An 18,821-nucleotide genomic window follows, 5' to 3' on the forward strand; every position below is an offset into this window, starting at 1 on the left:
TGATAGTTTGACAATAACTATGAATATTCACATTTAACTACCTGACCATTGTTTCAAATACATATATCAACAATTCACTCCTAGGAAGCCATACTTGCACATTTTCACAAACACACAATTATAAAATTCTTCGTTATAGAAAAAAATAATAACATGAACAGGAATGGAGATATTTACTTTAGTATATATTTATAAGTGAGTAACATGGAGTATAAGAAAAACGAAGAGATCTATATGGACTAGTATGGCATGTCTTCAAGACGTTGCAAAAGATTTCACTTTTATGTAGAATTTAGTCAACACACCAAAACAAACAAAAAACAAAAACAGACTCATAAATACAGATAACAATCTGCCTGCTTCCAGGGGGAAGGGAGTGGAGGGATCTGGGAAATAGGTGAAGGGACTGAAAGGTACAATATTGGGGAATAAAAGAAATAACTCACAAAAATGAAAAGCACAGCCTAGGGGGTATAATCAATAATATTGTAGGGACTTTGGCTGGTAACGAATGGTAACAGATGGAAGCGACACTTTTCATGATCAGCATTCTGTAATGTATTTTTTGATTTATTGTGTCCCAGGCTTCTTTAAGAACAAAGTGATGAGTGATGCAGGGATTAAAAAGAGAGCATCCTTGAACTTTGACTTCCTTCCAACTAGTCCCCCCAAACTCTCTGCCCCCATATCTTTCGTGTTCCCAAATTCTTTCTCAGTGAATGAAGAACTTGATCCCAAAGCCCTGAGACAAACCCCAGGTACTGTTCCCTAGCTCTCCCCTCTCCTCTGCCCCCCCCAATTACTAGGAAGGGCCAGTACCTCAGTTTGAATGCATGGGAGAGCCCAGAGAAGTGACAGACCCTGAGGGAAAGGCTCCACCCTCAGGGAAAGGAATCAAGAGGTATAGGGTAGTGAAGTGGGGATCCCACAGCCTGGGGTACCAAGCTGGGTCCTAGTGCTGGAAGAAAGGTTACTGATACCCATGAAAAAAGAGACCCAGCAGGCTCAAAATCCTCTCCTGGCCAGTAGTCCCTGCTGATGACCATTGCAGAAGTACACTCAGACCACATCCCTCTCATGTCCCAGCTTCTGGGCAATGGGGCTGATCTGAACCTGGGTGGGTTTCAGGCACTACAAGAACATGTACTCTGGGGTACTTCACACGGTTCTCCAGACTTGTTCACTTGCTCTCTTGGGCCCACACAAGTGTCCCAGCTTTGTATATCTCCTGCAGATTTTTGTTGTTGTCAGCTTCCACCACCCACTAATGCAGCAGGGGCCACGGCTTACATGTGTTGTAGAAACTGAGGTGCTGAGGCTCAAAGGGGCAGATAAGGTTATTTGGTGAAACACCTTCCCAAAAGAATCTTCCAGGGTGAGCCCCACATAGGCCTGGGTATATCCTAGAGTGATCCTCTTCTGTCTCGGGCTTGGCAAATTTTTCCAGGTCTTTCTGAAGAACTTTGATGTCCTGGGACTCTGTAGGATTTTGCCCCAGCTTTTTTGCTCTGCTCAGGGAAAGCGTCTTTGGAGCTGGTTCTCCACCACAGCTCCTAGCTTGCCCTCCCCCTGAGAGGTCTCCAGGCTGCCTAGGAGCACCCGCTCCATCCTAACCTGATGTCCACAGTATGCTGTCCCTCTGCAGAACTCATATGGCAGGAAGGCATAGGGGAATATCCCAATATTCCACATCTGGTCCAAACTCTGGTTCAATTCCTGACCCACCAGGAGGGTAACAGATTGTCAGCCAGGTGAAAGGGTTAACCCAGTAGGGCTCTAGCCCTCCCAGCCCATCACTTCCACCCTCACCCCCTTGTGGATACAAGAATGCCAAGTCAGAGGCCAGGTATCCTGCCATGGGGAACAGAGGGAGCCCAAGCCATGGGGTCTGGAAAAATGAGGGCTTTCCAAGGGACTGCTCAACACCTTTCTCCCTCCTTGATCCCACCCACTATCATAATGTGCATAACTGTTGAATCACGATGGTATAAATCTGAAACTAGTGTAATATTTTATGTCAACTATATTTCAATTAAATCAATACAGGTGCCTGGGTGGCTCAGTGGGTTAAGCCTCTGCCTTCCGCTCAGGTCATGATCCCAGGTCCTGGGATCTAGCCCTGCATCAGGTTCTCTGCTCAGCAGGGAGCCTGCTTCCCCCTCTTTCTCTGCCTACCTTTCTGCCTACTTGTGATCACTGTCTGTCAAATAAATTAATAAAATCTTTTTAAAAAATCAATAAACAAAGCTATTATAAAATTAAAAGTTTATTGATAAAAAGTTCTATAGTAAAGCATTTACATACACATAGAAAGACTCACACATAGATATTTAAATTTACACTTGCATTTGTAAAGATTATTACCTGATGAGTTTAAAGATACAGATCAAGGGGAAGATAATTGGAAACAATGATGAGAATTAAACAGAACTTTATCCTACACTTTATCTCTTTTTGGAAGGCTTTCAATATTATTATTTTTTTATCTATTAAACTTCAATTTTTGTAATGCAAACTTAAAGTATTAGTCTGTTTTTTTTATGTAAAGCAACCAAAAATTAATAAGGAAAATGCTACATAGCATTATTTCAAATAATATAATAAAAGAATAAACTTAACTGATAGAATCTAACAAAAAATAATACTGTCTCAGAAAAAATGTTTTTAAAAAGTTCTTAAATAACTAAAAATTAGTGTAATCATATAAAAATGCACTCAGTGATTCATTACCTAGTATGGATTCCTTGCTATAGAGGCATTACACATTTCTAAATGAAGAGATTAACAAGGTGTTATGGACCTTACATTCTAGCTGCAAGGGAAACGGTTCATAATTTAATGATAATTTACTTATATTCTTACAAATAAAGGATGTCAGAATCAAATTTAAGTGGACTTCTAGGATATGGACCCTAATGTCAAATAATTCCTTCTCTTCATGGAGAATAATACACTTATCTACTCAAAGATATCATATTTCTTCCCCAGAGCTTCTTCATAGCATTTGTCATCTCAGAATTTCTCAGAGTGTAGATCAGTGGATTCAGCATTGGGGTTATGACTGTGTAAAACACACTCAATGATTTGTCAATGGGGAAGGTCTTAGCAGGTCTTGCATACATGAAAATACATGGAACAAAGAAGAAAACCACCACAGTGATGTGGGAACCACAGCTCCGGAGGGCTTTCCACCTCCCTTCTGGACTAAGGTTCTTTAGAGAGTGCAAGATGACACCATAAGAGAAGAGCAAGAGCATAAACACAATACTGCAGATCAGTCCTCCATTGGCCACCACTAACAGGCTGGCCACATACGTATCAGTACAGACCAGTTTCAATAAGGGGTACATGTCACACAAAAAATGATCAATGACATTGGGACCACAAAATGGGAGCCTATAAATAGTGCTAACTTGAATTACTGAATGCAGAAAACCTCCCACCCAGGACACTACCAGTAGCACCACACACACCCATTGCCTCATGATCACCAAATAATGCAAGGGCTTGCATATGGCCACATAACGGTCATAGGCCATAACTAGCAGAAGAAAGACCTCTGATCCACCAAAAAAGTGTTCTGTTAATAGCTGAGTCATACAAGATTGGAAGGATATTGTATTTTCTGCAAACAACAAGTCTGAAATTAATCTGGGAGAAATAGAAGATGAATAAATGACATCCATAAATGATAAGCTAGCAAGAAAAAAGTACATAGGTGAGTCCAGGAACTTACTGACAGTTACAGTCACCACAATGAGCAGGTTTCCCACCACAGTCAAAATATAAAAGATTAAGAACATAACAAAAAGGATCTTCTGTTCCTTTGGATCCTGGGTGAGGCCCAAGAGGACAAAGTAAGTTACATTGCTATTTGGTGCCATCTAGTCTGCATTAGGAACTGACTTCTCATATTTGAAGCAAGGGATCTACAAAAGAAAGGGGAAAACTTTTAAATGCATTATAAGATTAATCTTTTATTGACTCATTCAATGAAAAGATTGTGGCAGGAGTACCTGTTTATGTCACATGTGTCAGAGACATTGTGATTTCCAAGTTGAATAAGCCATGGTTTCCAATACTCAGTGATAGCATACGTAATAATCACCAATGTAATAAGTGATACTATAAAAATAGCTGCAGTGTGAAGGTCACAAGCAAACAGCAGTCAGAGAAGGCTTCCCAGAGGAAACAATGCTTTAACTGAGTTGCAAAGGAAAAATGAAAGGACAAGAAAAGAAGGCAAGGGAATTCCATGCAAAGGTACACAGTTTATAAAATCATAAAACTAAATACTTGAGGCCCCTTTAAGGTAATTGACATATTCGAAGTTAGTGGATCAAACTAGGAATGGAAGTTTGCGGCCCTGGATTGCATCTTCCCTGAGACTTCTTTCATAGGATCTTTGGTTGAATATGCCCTCTTTTCCTGACCAATAAATGGGAAAGCACTCCAGTGTTGTGCCTCTCCCTTAATTTTTGAACTATATATATATATATATATATATATATATATATATATATATGTATATAATCTCCAACTCTGGACATTTCCACTTGGATATTAATTCAGTACTTTTGAAACTAAATTTTTAGTTTTCATCAATTAATGTGTTTTCCAGCTAATTAAATAGTACCACCTTCCATATCATTACTCAGACAAGAAGTATCACCATGTCCTTCATGCCATTCTTGCTCTTTATCACTTATTGATACCTTTAATAAATTTTATCAACTCCCTCTAAAATATGTCACTAACTTGATCAGTTCCCTCCCTGCACCACTTCTGACTCACTGCACTACCCTTCCACAATATCCCTCCCCTTTCATTCTGGCTTCCATCAGTTTGTGGCCCTGATATAGTCCAAATGATCCTTTTTAAATCTGATTCGGATCTGATAATGTCACTGCTCACAACAACTACAGGGGATTCCATTCACAGGCGCACAACTTAAGGAATCACATTTCTATTACAGAAACGAATTATAATCCTCATTCCATAGTTGAAAAATGGAGGCTCAGAACATCTAATTAATTTTTCCAAAGTCATTTGTTTTTAAGTGACAAAGCTAGAATTGCAATCCAAGTTTGCTTTATCTAAAGTAATCTTTTACATAATAAAGATACTCACACAATTGCAAAGCCTGGTTTCCACTATTTACTGTTATTCTTACCTTAGGAAAATACGTCCACAATCTGAAGGTACACTTTTTACTCATTCACAGGAACCTGGAATTCTTGATCATCCAGTCTGACAAGAGAAGGTAAAAAGCTGCATTTTTACTTGAGGACATTTTTTATTTCATTCAACTGCCTGTCCGTTCTCTCCGTGGAGTCCTCTGGTTATTCAGAAGGTTGCTTTTATTTGTACTGTAAAATACTTCCTAGGAAATCCAGGGTCCACACAGAAATAAAAAATTTAGCAAATTAGGAGAATTTATCAAAAAGACAAGGAATTCCTATCCTTACATAAGGAGACAGTAACCAGACATTCCCGAGGGAGTCTCTTCTCAAGTAACATCTTTCCTACTAATGTCTAAATGGAAAAATACCATTCGACTCTTTAGTCAACTTCATTCTGTCCTGTCGGTTTGCTCAGATTAGCTGACTTGATACTTTATGAGATATTCTTGTGCTTTTCTTTAGGTAATGCTGTAAGCCTAACAGCATGTTAGGAGCCTGGTATCTTCTTTCCAACACAAACAAAGATCACTGAACATTTTATGCCTTCTAACCAAACTCCTCATTAAGTTCTAGAATTGGGAAGTGTCCAAGACTAATTCTTGCTTAATTAAATTCGCTGGGAATTTCCACAAAATCTTTAAAAATATCTTTAAGAGGAAGGTATTAAGTCAAATCACATAGTTTGGGTCATAAAAAAAAATATATAACCTTAGAACCATTGTAAGACTACCACCAATCAAGAATAAAATTTCAGCCCTGCCATGTTGTGTTAGGGAAAATTAATTTATCATATATTTCTCCCCTTGTCATAGCAAGTTTTTCTTTCCTTTCATTTAATAGTCAATTTATGTTACCTTGTAGTTTGGTTAGATGCTCTAGATATTTATTCACAGATTTAGACAAAATAATTATTCAATTGTTATTTTTTTAAAGATTTTATTTATTTATTTGACAGACAGAGTTCACAAGTGGGCAGAGAGGCAGGCAGAGACAGGAGGAAGCAGGGTGCCTGCTGAGCAGACAGCCTGATGCGGGGCTCGATCCCAGGACCCTGCGATCACAACCTGAGCCAAAGGGAAAGGCTTTAACCCACTGAGCCACCCAGGCACCCCTCAATTGTTATTTTTGTAATTTTAAAATTTTAAATTTTAAATTTGGAGCACTTATTTACTCCCAAGAACCATGCTATGAGTGAGGACACAGCAATTAATGAAATAAGCAAAAATTATGCAAAGGGTCCTTCTTCCATGGACCTATTCTCATAATAGAATCAGACAATAAATAAAGGAACAATTTAGCATACTAATCATAATCTTTTCAGTGCTAATAATAAGGCAAACAAGGTACTCAGGGAGAATTCTACTAGGAAGAAGATGATCAGTGAAGGTCTTTCTTCAAAGATAATGTTTAATTTGAGATAGTTGCCAACATCAGAAACACTGTCACAGGGGCATCTGGGTGGCTCCGTGGGTTGGGGCTTCTGCCTTCAGCTGGGGTCATGGTCAGGGAGCTGCTTCCCTCCAATATCTGCCTGCCTCTCTACCTACTTGTGATCTCTGTCAAACAAATAAATAATATATTTAAAAAGAAATAAAAGAAAGAAACACTGTTACACCTAGTAATTTTAAGTAAAAAGTAAGTAAAATGAGCTCACTTCACTGATGGCCTGATCTACATGTAGAAATTGCTAAAAATATCACAAGGATTTTTATTCCAATGCTTTTGGGAGAAGGAGGAGTGAGAGTGGGCACTCTCTTCTTATTCCTAAGTGTGGTGGGAAAGCTTTCAACCTTTCCCGTGTGTGAAGTTACATGTGGATCTGTCATATATGGCCTTTTATGTTGAGGTACATTCCTTCTCTACCCAATTTGTTGAGAGGTTACTTTTTTCATGAAAATATATTGAATTTCTATCTTACCAATGAATAACCCAGAGAGGATTAGGAAATAATTCCTTTTACAACAACATCAAAATAATAAATATTTAAGAATAAACATAAGTAAGGAGGCAAAAGTCTTCTACAGTTCAAAACTACAAAATGTTGCTGAAAGACAATCTGAAAGACACAAATAAATGGAAAGACTTTCATGAACTGATATAGTTCATGTCATTAAGATATCAATGCTACCTAATCTGATGTATAGATTCAATGTAATCCCTATAACCCCCACCACCAAAAAAGAAATGTTCTTTGAGAAATAGAAAAATCCATCCAAAAATTCACATGGAATTTTAGGGAATCCAAACAGAGAAAATAATATTGGAAAGAAAAAGAGGAAAAGAAAAAAAAAAAACAACGTTGGAAAACTTCCTGGTTCTAAAACTTACTACAAAGCTATGGTAATCAACAGAGTGTGATATTGACATAAAAACAGACATAGTAATGGAACAAAATTCAGAGCCTAGAAATAAACCTTTGCATATGTATTCAATGATTTTCAACAAAGATGTCAAAGAGTAGTCATGGGGTAGAGACAGGTGGTTCAAAAAATGGTGCTGTGAAACTGGATACCCATATAGAAAGGAATGAAATTGAACCCTTCATACATATGATATGCAAAAATTAACTCAATATGGATCAAGACCTAAAATCTAGCTAAAACTATAAAACTCTTATAAGAACACAAAGAAGAAAAACCATGACCTTGGATCTGGCAATGATTCCAAAAACACAGGCAAAAAGAAATAGATAAATTGTACTTTATCAATATTAAGAACTTTGGGGCATCAAGCAACACCACCAACAACATGAAACAACAACACACAAAAGTGGAGAAAATATTTGCAAATAATATATTTGATAAGGTATTAATATCCAGAGTAAATAAAGAATTTCTGCATCTTAAAATACAATGAAGGGCACCTGGGGGGTGCCTCAGTTGATTGAGCATCTGCCTTAAGCTTGGTTCAGGTCTTGGTCTCAGGCTTTTGGGATTGAGCCCTGCATCAGGCTCCCTGCTCAGCGGAGAGTCTGCTTCTTGCTCTGCCTCTTCCCCTAGCTTGTGTGAGCTCTCACTCTCTCTCTCTCTCTCAAATAAATAAAAAAAAAACTTTAAAGAAAAATAAATAAATAAGTAAAAATAAAAATACAATGAAATAAACAACCAGATGAAAATAAAGGACTTGCATAGACATTTCTCCGAAGAAAATATATAAATGGTCTGTGGGCACAAGAAAAGATCTCAGTATCATTAATCATTAGAAAATGGATATTAAAACTATAATGAAATACCACTTCGGACCTACACAGATAACTATTAAAGAACACACACACACACACACACACACACACACACGTAGACGAGAATGTGGAAAACCTGGAATAACTGTGCATCACTGTTGGGAATGTCAAATGGTATCACTCTATGGAAAATGTTATGTTAGTTCTCAAACACTTAAAGAATTATTGCATGATCTAGCAATTTCACTTCTGGGTATATACCCAAAGTAATGGAAATTGGGAATTCAAACAAATATTTCTACACTCATTTTCATGGCAGTATTCACAATAGCCAGTAAGAAGAAGCAAACGAAGCACTTACTAGCAGGTAACTGTATAAATAAAATGAGGTGTATACACACAGTGGATACTATTAAGCCCTGAAATATGAAGGAAATTCTGACACATGCCAAAATATACTAACCTATAATAGATTCTTCTAAGTGAAATAAGGCAGTCACAAAAAGATAAGCACTGTCTGTTCCCACTTACAAGATCTACTTAGCATATCAAATTCACAGATCGTATGTAGAACAGTGGTTGACTAGGCCTCAGGGAGAGGGAATGGCAATTAGTATTTAATGGGTGTCTGGTTTCAGTTTGGGAAAATGAAAAAGCACCAGAAACACATGGTGGTGATATTATTATAACATAGTGAAGTAACTTAAAGCCCCTGAACTATGAACGTACAAAAGGCTAAAACTCTACATTTGTCACATATAGTTTACCACAATTTAAAAGCTAAACTTAAAAACTAAGGTAACTTCCATAAGCAGTAAATTAAATATCTATAAAAATCAGTCAAGGGATTCGAAAAATAAAAGGATGTAAATAATGACACCATATACCTAAAGCATGACTGGAGGAGAAGAAAAATGCAGTGCTTCTAGAAGGGCTTCCAGCTTAAGCAACCATCAGCTTAATAGAGACTACTATAAGCATAAGAGTTTACTTATAAACCTAATGGTAAACACAAAACTAAAACCAGGAATAAATATGGAAAAAATAAGAGAAGGGAATCCATATATATCACTAAAGAAAGCCAACAAACCATGAGAGAAGAGAGTAAGAGAAGAAAGGAATAGAGAAGAACTACTAAAACAACCATAAAACAAGTAACAAAATGACAGTAAGTACATCCTATCAGAACATAAATGAACTAAATGCTCCAATCAAACGACATAGAGTGAAAGAACAAACAAAAAAAGTAAGACTCATCTATATGCTGCCTACAGGAGACTAATCTCAGACCTAAAGACAGAGGTAGGTTGGGGCGCCTGGGTGGCTCATTGGGTTAGGCCTCTGCCTTCAGCTCAGGTCATGGTCTCAGGGTCCTGGGATGGAGTCCCACATCTGGCTCTCTGCTCAGCGGGGAGCCTGCTTCCCCCACCCTCTCTCTCTCTGCCTGCCTCTCTGTCTACTTGTGACCTCTGTCAGATAAATAAATAAAATCTTAAAAAAAAAAAAAAAGAAACAGGCAGGTTGAAAGTGAATGGATAGAAAAATATTTACCATGCAAATGAAAGTGGAAAGAAAGCCAGGTAGCAATACTTATATCAGAAAAAATTGACATTAAAATAAAGACTGTTAACAGGAACAAAAAGAACACTACACACTCAAAGGGAACAATCCAACAAGAACACATAACAGTTGTGAATATTTATGCACCAAACATGGGAGCATCCAAGTGCATAAAGCAACTATTAACAAACATAAAGGAAGTAATAATTAATACAACAATTATAGTTGGGGACTTAACACCACTATCACACCAATGGACAGATCATCCAAAGAGAAAGTCAACAAGTAAACAGTGGCTTTGAATGACACATTGGACCAGGTGGATCTAACAGACATATTCAGAACATTCCATCCTAAAACAGCAGAATATACAGTCTTTTCAAGTTCACATGGAACATTCTCCAGAAGAGATTGCTTGTTAGGCCACAAAACAAGTCTCAACAAATTCAAAAAGACTGAAATCATACTATGCTTCTTTTCTGACCACAATGCTGTGAAACTAGAAATCAACCACAAAAAAAAAAGAAAGAAAAAAACCTGGAATGAACACAAATATATGGAGGTTAAATAGCATCTACTAAACAAAAAAGAAGTTAAGCAAGAAATCAAAGAGGAAATCAAAATATACATGGATAAGAATGACAATGAAAATATAACAATCCAAATTCTTTGTAAAGCACAAAAAGCTTCTCTAACAGGGAAATTTATACCAATATAGGCCTACATCAAGAAGCAAGAAAAATCTCAAAGAAAAAACCTAACTTATAGCTGAAGGAGCTAGAAAAAGAAAAACAAATAAAGCCAGTAAAAGAAAGGAAATAATAAAGATTAGAGCAGAAATCAACAAACTAAAAACCAAAAAAATAAATAAATAATAAAAAATAAAAATAAAATAAAATAAAAGACATCATTGTAAGGAAGACCTGATTCTTTGAAGATAACAAAATTGATAAAGCCTTAGCTTTTTTATCAAAAAAAAGAGAACTCAAAATCACAAATTAAAGATCAATAACAACCAACATGACATAAATGCAAAGGATTGTAAGAGAATATTATGAAAATAAATTCAACACATAGAAGAAATGGATAAATTCCTAGAGGAAAAAAAAAACTACCAAAATTGAGTCAGGAAGAAATAGAAAATTTGAATAAATAACTATCAATGAAATTGAATCAATAATCAAAAAACCCAACAAACAAAAGTCCAGAACCAGATGACTTTACAGGTGAATTTTACCAAACATTTAAAGAAAAGTTAATGCTTATTCCTCTCAAACTATTCAAAAGAAGAAGAAGTAGAGGAAGGAGAGCTTCCAAATTCATTTGGTGAGGCCAACATTACCCTGATACCAAAAACAGATAAAGACCCTACAAAAAAAGAGAGAGAGTGAGAGAGAGAGAGAGAGAGAGATCTACAAGTCAACATCTCTGATAAATATAGATGCGAAACTCCTCAACAAAATATTAGCAATCCTAATCCAATAATAATTAAACAATTATAAAAAAAAATTTCACCATGATCAAGTGGGATTTATCTCTGCATTGCAACAGTGATTCAATATTCATCTATCCACACAATAAATCAGAGAGAACACGATAAAAACCACATAATCCTTTCAGTAGATGCATACAAAGCATTTGACAAAGTGCAACATCATGATAAAAACTATCAACAAAGTAAGTTTAAAGGGTACATACCCTAACATAATAAAGGCCATATATGAAAAACCCACAGGAAACATCATACTCAATGGTGAAAAACTGAGAGCTTTTCCCCTAAGGTCATGAACAAGACAACGATGTCCACTCTCACCATTTTTATTCAATATAGTACTAAAAGTACTAGCTACAGAAATAAAACCTCAAAAAGAAATAAAAATACCCAAATTGGTACGGAAAAAGTAAAAGTTTCACTATTTCCAGATGCCATGATACTATATATACTACGCCTTAAAGACTCTACCAAAAAAACCCACCAGAATGAATGAATTCACTAAAGTCACAACATACAAAATCAATATGCAGTAATCTGTTGCATTTTTTACACAAATAATGCAGTAGCAGAAAGAGAAATTAAGAGTCCCATTTACAATTGCACCAAAAGTAATAAAATACCTAGGAATAAACTTAACCAAGGAGGTGAAAGTTCCGTACACTATAAAACACTGATGAAAGAAATTCAAAACGACACAAACAAATGGAATATTTGATCCTTGTGGATGGGAAGAACAAATATTGTTTAAAAGTCCATTCTAGGGGCGCCTGGGTGGCTCAGTGGGTTAAGCCTCTGCCTTCAGCTCAGGTCATGATCTCGGGGTCCTGGGATCGAGCCCTGCATCGGGCTCTCTGCTCGGTGGAGAACCTGCTTCCCCCTCTCTCTCTGCCTGCCTCTCTGCCTACTTGTGATCTCTGTCTGTCAAATAAATAAAATAAAATCTTAAAGAAAAAAAAAGTCCACTCTAACCCTAAGAACTCTACAGATTTAAAGAAATGCCTATCAAAATACCAACAACATTTTCACAGAATTAGACAAAGTAACCTAAAATGGGCATGGAACCACAAGAGACCCAGATTACAAAAGCAGTGTTGAAAAAGAGGAACAAAACTGGAGGTATCAAAATTCTACCTATGAAGATATACTACAAAGCTGTAGCAATGAGAACAGTATGTTACTGGCACAAAAATAGACACATAGATCAATAAAACAGAATAGAGAACCCAGAAATAAACTCATGATTATTGAAAGTTAATCTACATAAAAGGAGGTAAGAATATGTTGTGAGGGAAAAACAGTCTCTTCAGCAAATGGTGCTGGGAAAACTGGACAGCAGCTACATGCAAGAGAATAAAACTGGACCACTTTCTTACACTATACGCAAAAATAAACTCAAAATTGATTAAAGGCCTAAATGTGAAACCTGAAAACATAGAAACCTTAAACAGAGTAATGACAGTAATGTCTCTGGCATTAGCCTCAGTTGTATTTTTCTAGATATGTCTCCTGATGAGGTAGCAGAAGACTAACTGAGGACAGGCAGAAGTTGACGGTCCATAGCCCACCCATCTACATCCACGGAATATATGAGACAATCCTCAGGCATTCCTGGCTGCCGTAAAGGAAAAACAAATTAACTTATAGAGATTACAATCCTACAAAACATGAGTCTCCCGAAATTTACAAAAATCTTAGCAATTTACGAGAACAAAACGTTTCTACCAATGGCCTAGCTTCAAGAAGGGAAAGTAGGGGTGCCTGGGTGGCTCAGTGGGTTAAAGCGTCTGCCTTTGGCTCAGGTCATGATTCCAGGGTCCTGGGATCAAGACCCACATTGGGCTCTCTGCTCATCAAGTAGCCTGCTTCCTCCTCTCTCTCTGCCTGCCTCTCTGCCTACTTGGGATCTCTGTCATATAAATAAGTAAAATCTTAAAAAAAAAAAAGAAGGTAATGTAAATACAATGAAAGGTGCTTAAAATCTGCAGCCCATTGATAGATACTTGAAATGGGCAAAGTAAAATTTTTGTTCCTTCAGGAAGCTCCCAACTCTTTTACTGTTAATGACTTACTAGAAGGGAAAACAACTTTAATTTCACAATGCAAGGTCTCTGATATCCTGTGAGTCTTCATTAACATAGAAAAATCCTTTGAAACCACCTTTTTCCTTACTTCCCACAACTCCCAAGCACATAATCAGCCACACCTCACAAATCCTGGGCAGCTTTTACTCCCTATGGGTCCTGTCCACATGCTTTAATAAAACCACCTTTTTGCACCAGACATCACAAGAATTCTTTCTTTGCTGTCAGCTCTGGAACTCACCCCACCAAATTTCAGCTATATTCTGAAACCCTACCATGCTGAAGCAAGAGAAAGAAAAGCATAAATAAACTATTGGTACTACATCAAAATAAAAATCTGCACAGTGAAGAAAATAATTAACAAAACTAAAGACAACCTAGGAATGAGAAAAAATATTTGCAAATGACATATCTAACAATGGGTTAGTATCAAAAATATGTAAAGAACTTATACAACTTAATGCCAAAAAAGCACAAATAATGCAACTAAAAATAAGCAAAAGACATGAAATGATATTTCTCCAAAGAAGACATAAAGATGACCAACAGACACATGGAAAGATGCTTAACGTCATTCATCATCGGGGAAATGCAAATCAAAAATACAGTGATATATCAACTCATACCTGTCAGAATGGCTAAAATAAAAACAAAGAAATAACAAGTGTTGGCAAGGATGTGAAGAAAAGGGAACTGTTGGTGAAAATGCAAACTGGTGTGACCACAGTGGAAAATAGCATGGAGGATCTTTAAACAATTAAAAATAGAATTGTCATATGATCTAGTACTCCCACTACTGAGTATTCACTCAAAGATTATGAAAACACAAATTTTTAAAGATTTATTTATTTATTTATTTGAGAGAGGGAGAGATAACAAGAGAGAGCATGAGCTGGGAGAGAGGGAGAAGCAGGCTCCCAGCTGACCAGGGAACCTGACTCAAGGCTAGATCCCAGACCCTGCATCATGACCTGAGCCAAAGATAGATGGGTAACTTGACAAAGCCACCCAGGCACCCCAACAAAAACACTATTTTGGAAAGATAAATGCACCCCTAGTTTTTTTGCAACATTATTTATAATACCCAAATTATGGAACTGTCCACTGATTGATGAATGGATAAAGTCGTAGTATGTATATACAATGGAATATTATTCAGCCATAAAAAAGAATGAAATCTTGCCATTTCAAACAACACGGAATGATCTAGAGGTTAAAATGCTAAGTGAAATAAGTCAGTCAAAGAAAGACAAGTACCACATGATTTCTCATTCATGTGGAAATTATGAAAGAAAACAAGTGAGCAATGGGGAAAAAAGAGATAAACAAAACAGACTCTTAAATATAGAGAATTGGTGGTTATCAAGGGGGAGGTGGGTGGTGTGAAGGATGAAACAGATGAAGGAGATCCAGAGCACTTATTGTTATGAGCACTGAGTATTCCATAGAATTGTTGAACCACTACATTGTACACCTGAAACTGACATTTATGTGACAGTAATTATGTGACATAATATGACAGTAAATGTTAATTATAATGGAATTTCAAAAATACATAAACAAATAGGAAAAAATTAGAGTACAGAAAAAAGAACTAACTTGATTTCACTGATAGGTTCATGTTGTGAAAATTACTCATAGCATAATAGCTAGAGTATACACAAAGATTACTGGCTTCAGAGACACTAGAATAATTTTTCTAAAAGTATATATGTCCTCCAACAACAAAACTGGTAAATTAAAGTCTCCACAGCTGTGTCCTGACAATCTGGATTTTATAAGAAATCTAATTTTCTCAGTATGTTGAACTTTTGCAGTCAATTGGACAATACATATATCTAAATAGGATATTTTTACAATGAGAAATAAATTGTCCCTAGACCCTTCCTCCCAGCATCTATATGTTAAAATAAATACACTTTGGACAAATAGTGCACATGTGCCTCTGTAACATAGAAATTATCTTTTCTCTGTTCCATTTAATAGACAAATTTATCTTATAAATTTATGGATATCTCTTACACTTACCATTTTTACCCTAGAACTTCCTCATGGCATTTTTCACATCCAAATTTCTGAGTCTGCAGGTTTAAGTCTAACAAAGGAGTTACCATGCTATACAACACAGCCACAGCTTTATCAGTGGAGAAGTTGGTGACTGGGTGGAAATACATAAATATTCAGGACACAATACTAAGACCACCACAGTGATGTGAGAGATACAGGAGGACACAGCCTTGTGTCTCTACTCCAAGCTACAGGACCTCAGTGAGCATGTGATGACCACCTAGGAGACCATCAAGAGGAAAATTTTCATAGGTAGATGAACCCACTGTTGACAGCAACAAAGACACCAAAGGTGTGAGTGTCCATGCAGATGAGTTTCAGTCAAAGGTTATGACATGCACGAGTGGTCTGTGACAGTGGAGTCACACACGGGCAGCCACACCATGAGGAGGACCTGAATGGTTGCAAGGACAAAGCCTCTAGTGCATGTCACCTGGAAGAAGAAGCCCTATCCCTGTCACTTGTAATGATTACATAGTATAGGCGTTTGTAGATGACCACATGGATAGTCAGCAAAGACGTCAGTCACACACTTCCTGAAAGAGGTGGTTTTTCTTACAGCTAAAGTGCCAAAAAGCATTTCAGGGTCATGGATGAAAAACAGGAGATATCTAGAAGGGCGTAACTCACACAGGAAGAGAATGGAAGCAGTACCTAAAGTCATGAAAGACGACTTGTTGAATGAAGAGAGCTGCTCATGGATAACAGTTCTCAGTACTGGAAAGCTGTAAACTCTTTCTAAATTGATCTTAAACTGAATCATCCTGAACATATTAACTGCCTTTGTTTTGTAACTAAACCATGTTCAACTTATTTTAACTTAATTATCAAGTTTTTAAATGTTAAACATTTATCTTATTTACATGTAAGCTTATTATTTTAAACTTGAATTTGACACATGAATATGCAAGACTAGTTATAAATCGGAAAAAGAGCAGAAATGAGAGACTGCTAGTCTCATCACATATCAATATGTGTTATATATATGAAACGTATATTTTATCTCAATTGGGACTTGAATAAAGACATCAATAAAACAGAATAGTCCTATATTGAATCCAAATATCAATGGGACATTAGAATATAATAGGCAGGATTTCAGATCAAGGGTAAAAAGAGAATTATACAACTATTAAAAAGAAACAACTAAAATTTAGAAAAACAAAAAATTCAATCCCCAATTAATCCCTATATCAAAATAAATTCCCAATGAATCAACAATTTTAATATAAGACCAAAAGAAGTACTTAAAAATTAAGTGCTAAAAATAGCTGAAGAATATTTTGGCATGAATGAAGTAAGGAAAGTCTTTTTAAGAAGATACAAAGCAAAAACAAACATTAAATGTAAAATGTAAGACAAAATATAGACTCTGGACTCTGGAAACAAACTGACATTTACAGAAAGGGGGCGGGGAGGATGAGGTAGCCCAGTGATGGATATTAAGGAGGGCATATGTTGTGATGATCACTAGTGTTATACACAACTCATGAATCACTGAGAACTACAGCAAAAATAATAATGTACTACATGTTGGCTAACTGAGCATAATTTAAAAAAATAGTATACAAAAGTTAAAAATACCACATATACAAGCATAAAAAAGTTAAAAATATCATGTTAGAAAAATAATACTTAAATATACAACAGTAAAAAGGATCATTTCTTTAGTACACAAATGACTCATAAAAATCAGCATAGAAAAAGTCAAAAATTGAATGAAATAGACTTTAATAGATGATCCACAGAAAAAGAAATACAAATCATGTTAAATATATAGCAAGGTGCTGAAACTCAATTATACAAAAAGGATTTGAAAAAAAGGATTTTGATTAAAGTGTAAAAAATAAAATAATGTTAATCAGATTGTTCAAACTCAATTATATGAAAAGGATTTTGAAGAAAAGGATTTTGATTAAAGTATAAAAATGAAATAAAGTAATTCTAATCAGATCGTTCTATGCCTTAAATATTTATAGGTACACGTTGTTGTGAATGTGGGTCGAAGGCCTCTCAGACGCAGCAGTGTAGCTGTAAGTACCACCTCAAGGATGGCAATTTGGCAATAACTGTGAACAATGAGATTTAGCAATCTGACCATTGATTGACTCAAATACATATAGCAACAACTCTACTGCTAGGAACTCATCTTTGCACTTATTCAAAAACATGTATATATTGCAAAATTGTTTGTCATACTGAAAGTTTAGGAACAATCCAATGCATACATTAATTTCAGTATATATTTATAAGGCAGTATTACCTAGTATGAGAAAAACTAGGGGTTAGATCTGTATAAAATGGTATGGAGTGTGTCTTCATTGTTGCAGATGATTTCATTTCTACATAAAATCTAAAAAAGAAAAAACAAAAACAAAAACTAAAACTAAAAAAGATTTCCATGCACCCAAAGAAGTGGGCTGCAAAGACCTGAGTCATGCACTCATTGTAGGAAATGGTCTTCTTCTGAGAAAGGGCATCCACAATCAGTCTGGGGGCTGTGTTTGTAGAGATGCAGGCATCAGCAAAGGACGGATAGAATAGGAAGAAGTACATGGGACTCCCAAGTGTCCTGCTTGTTTTAATTGTCACTACAATGAGAAAGTTCCCCAACAGTGTGGCAAGGTAAAACATCAAGAAGACTGCAAATATTGCTTTCCGCTTTCCTGCATCCGGTGTCAACCCAAACAGAATAAATTCAGTCACACTGCTATTCATCGCCATACTAGTGGCTGCAGGTAAGGTTCACTTGACAAGGGTTTAATCTGCAAAGAGAAGAAATGACGTGACATCATGGGAAGACTAGTGGGCTGACCTCAGAATTCCTTCTTTTTGTTCCATGTTATGTTACCTCCAGCTGCCTTTAATCCTCTGTGAATTTCTGTAAGTCTGCAGAAGTCCAAGCCTTTCCCAGATCCATCTATAGATTCAGAAACTAACTGCATTTCATCAAAACCTTTGCATTTGAAGAATAAAAATTAAACATCTTTCACAATTTTGATTCCTACCAAGATTGAAGATGCAGAACTTGAACTTTCCTTGACCAAGTGACTTAAATGCCTTGAAGTTTATCTTTCATATGAAAAATGGAGTTAAATACTTGCCCAACTTTACCCTACATTTCCCTATGATTTTAAAAAAAAAGACTTTATACAACATATACACACGTATAGTTCATGTTTTTGTATCTATGTGCTTTGAAATCTGAAAAACACCATTCCAATATAATTAAGCACTAGATATTGTTATTGATA

General features: G+C 36.2%; 1 protein-coding gene and 1 pseudogene across 1 annotated transcript; both read right to left on the reverse strand.

Moving 5' to 3' along the window:
• Positions 1-820: 820 nt before the first annotated feature.
• Positions 821-1,858, reverse strand: LOC123948959 (annotated as a pseudogene).
• Positions 1,859-2,954: 1,096 nt separating this feature from the next.
• On the reverse strand, positions 2,955-3,884 carry LOC123949275 (olfactory receptor 4A47-like). The gene has a single exon (XM_046016659.1). The coding sequence runs from the start codon at positions 3,882-3,884 to the stop codon at positions 2,955-2,957; it is 930 nt and encodes a 309-aa protein (XP_045872615.1).
• Positions 3,885-18,821: the final 14,937 nt, after the last annotated feature.

This window comes from Meles meles, chromosome 8, assembly GCF_922984935.1.
Source record: "Meles meles chromosome 8, mMelMel3.1 paternal haplotype, whole genome shotgun sequence".
Lineage (NCBI taxonomy): Eukaryota > Metazoa > Chordata > Mammalia > Carnivora > Mustelidae > Meles > Meles meles.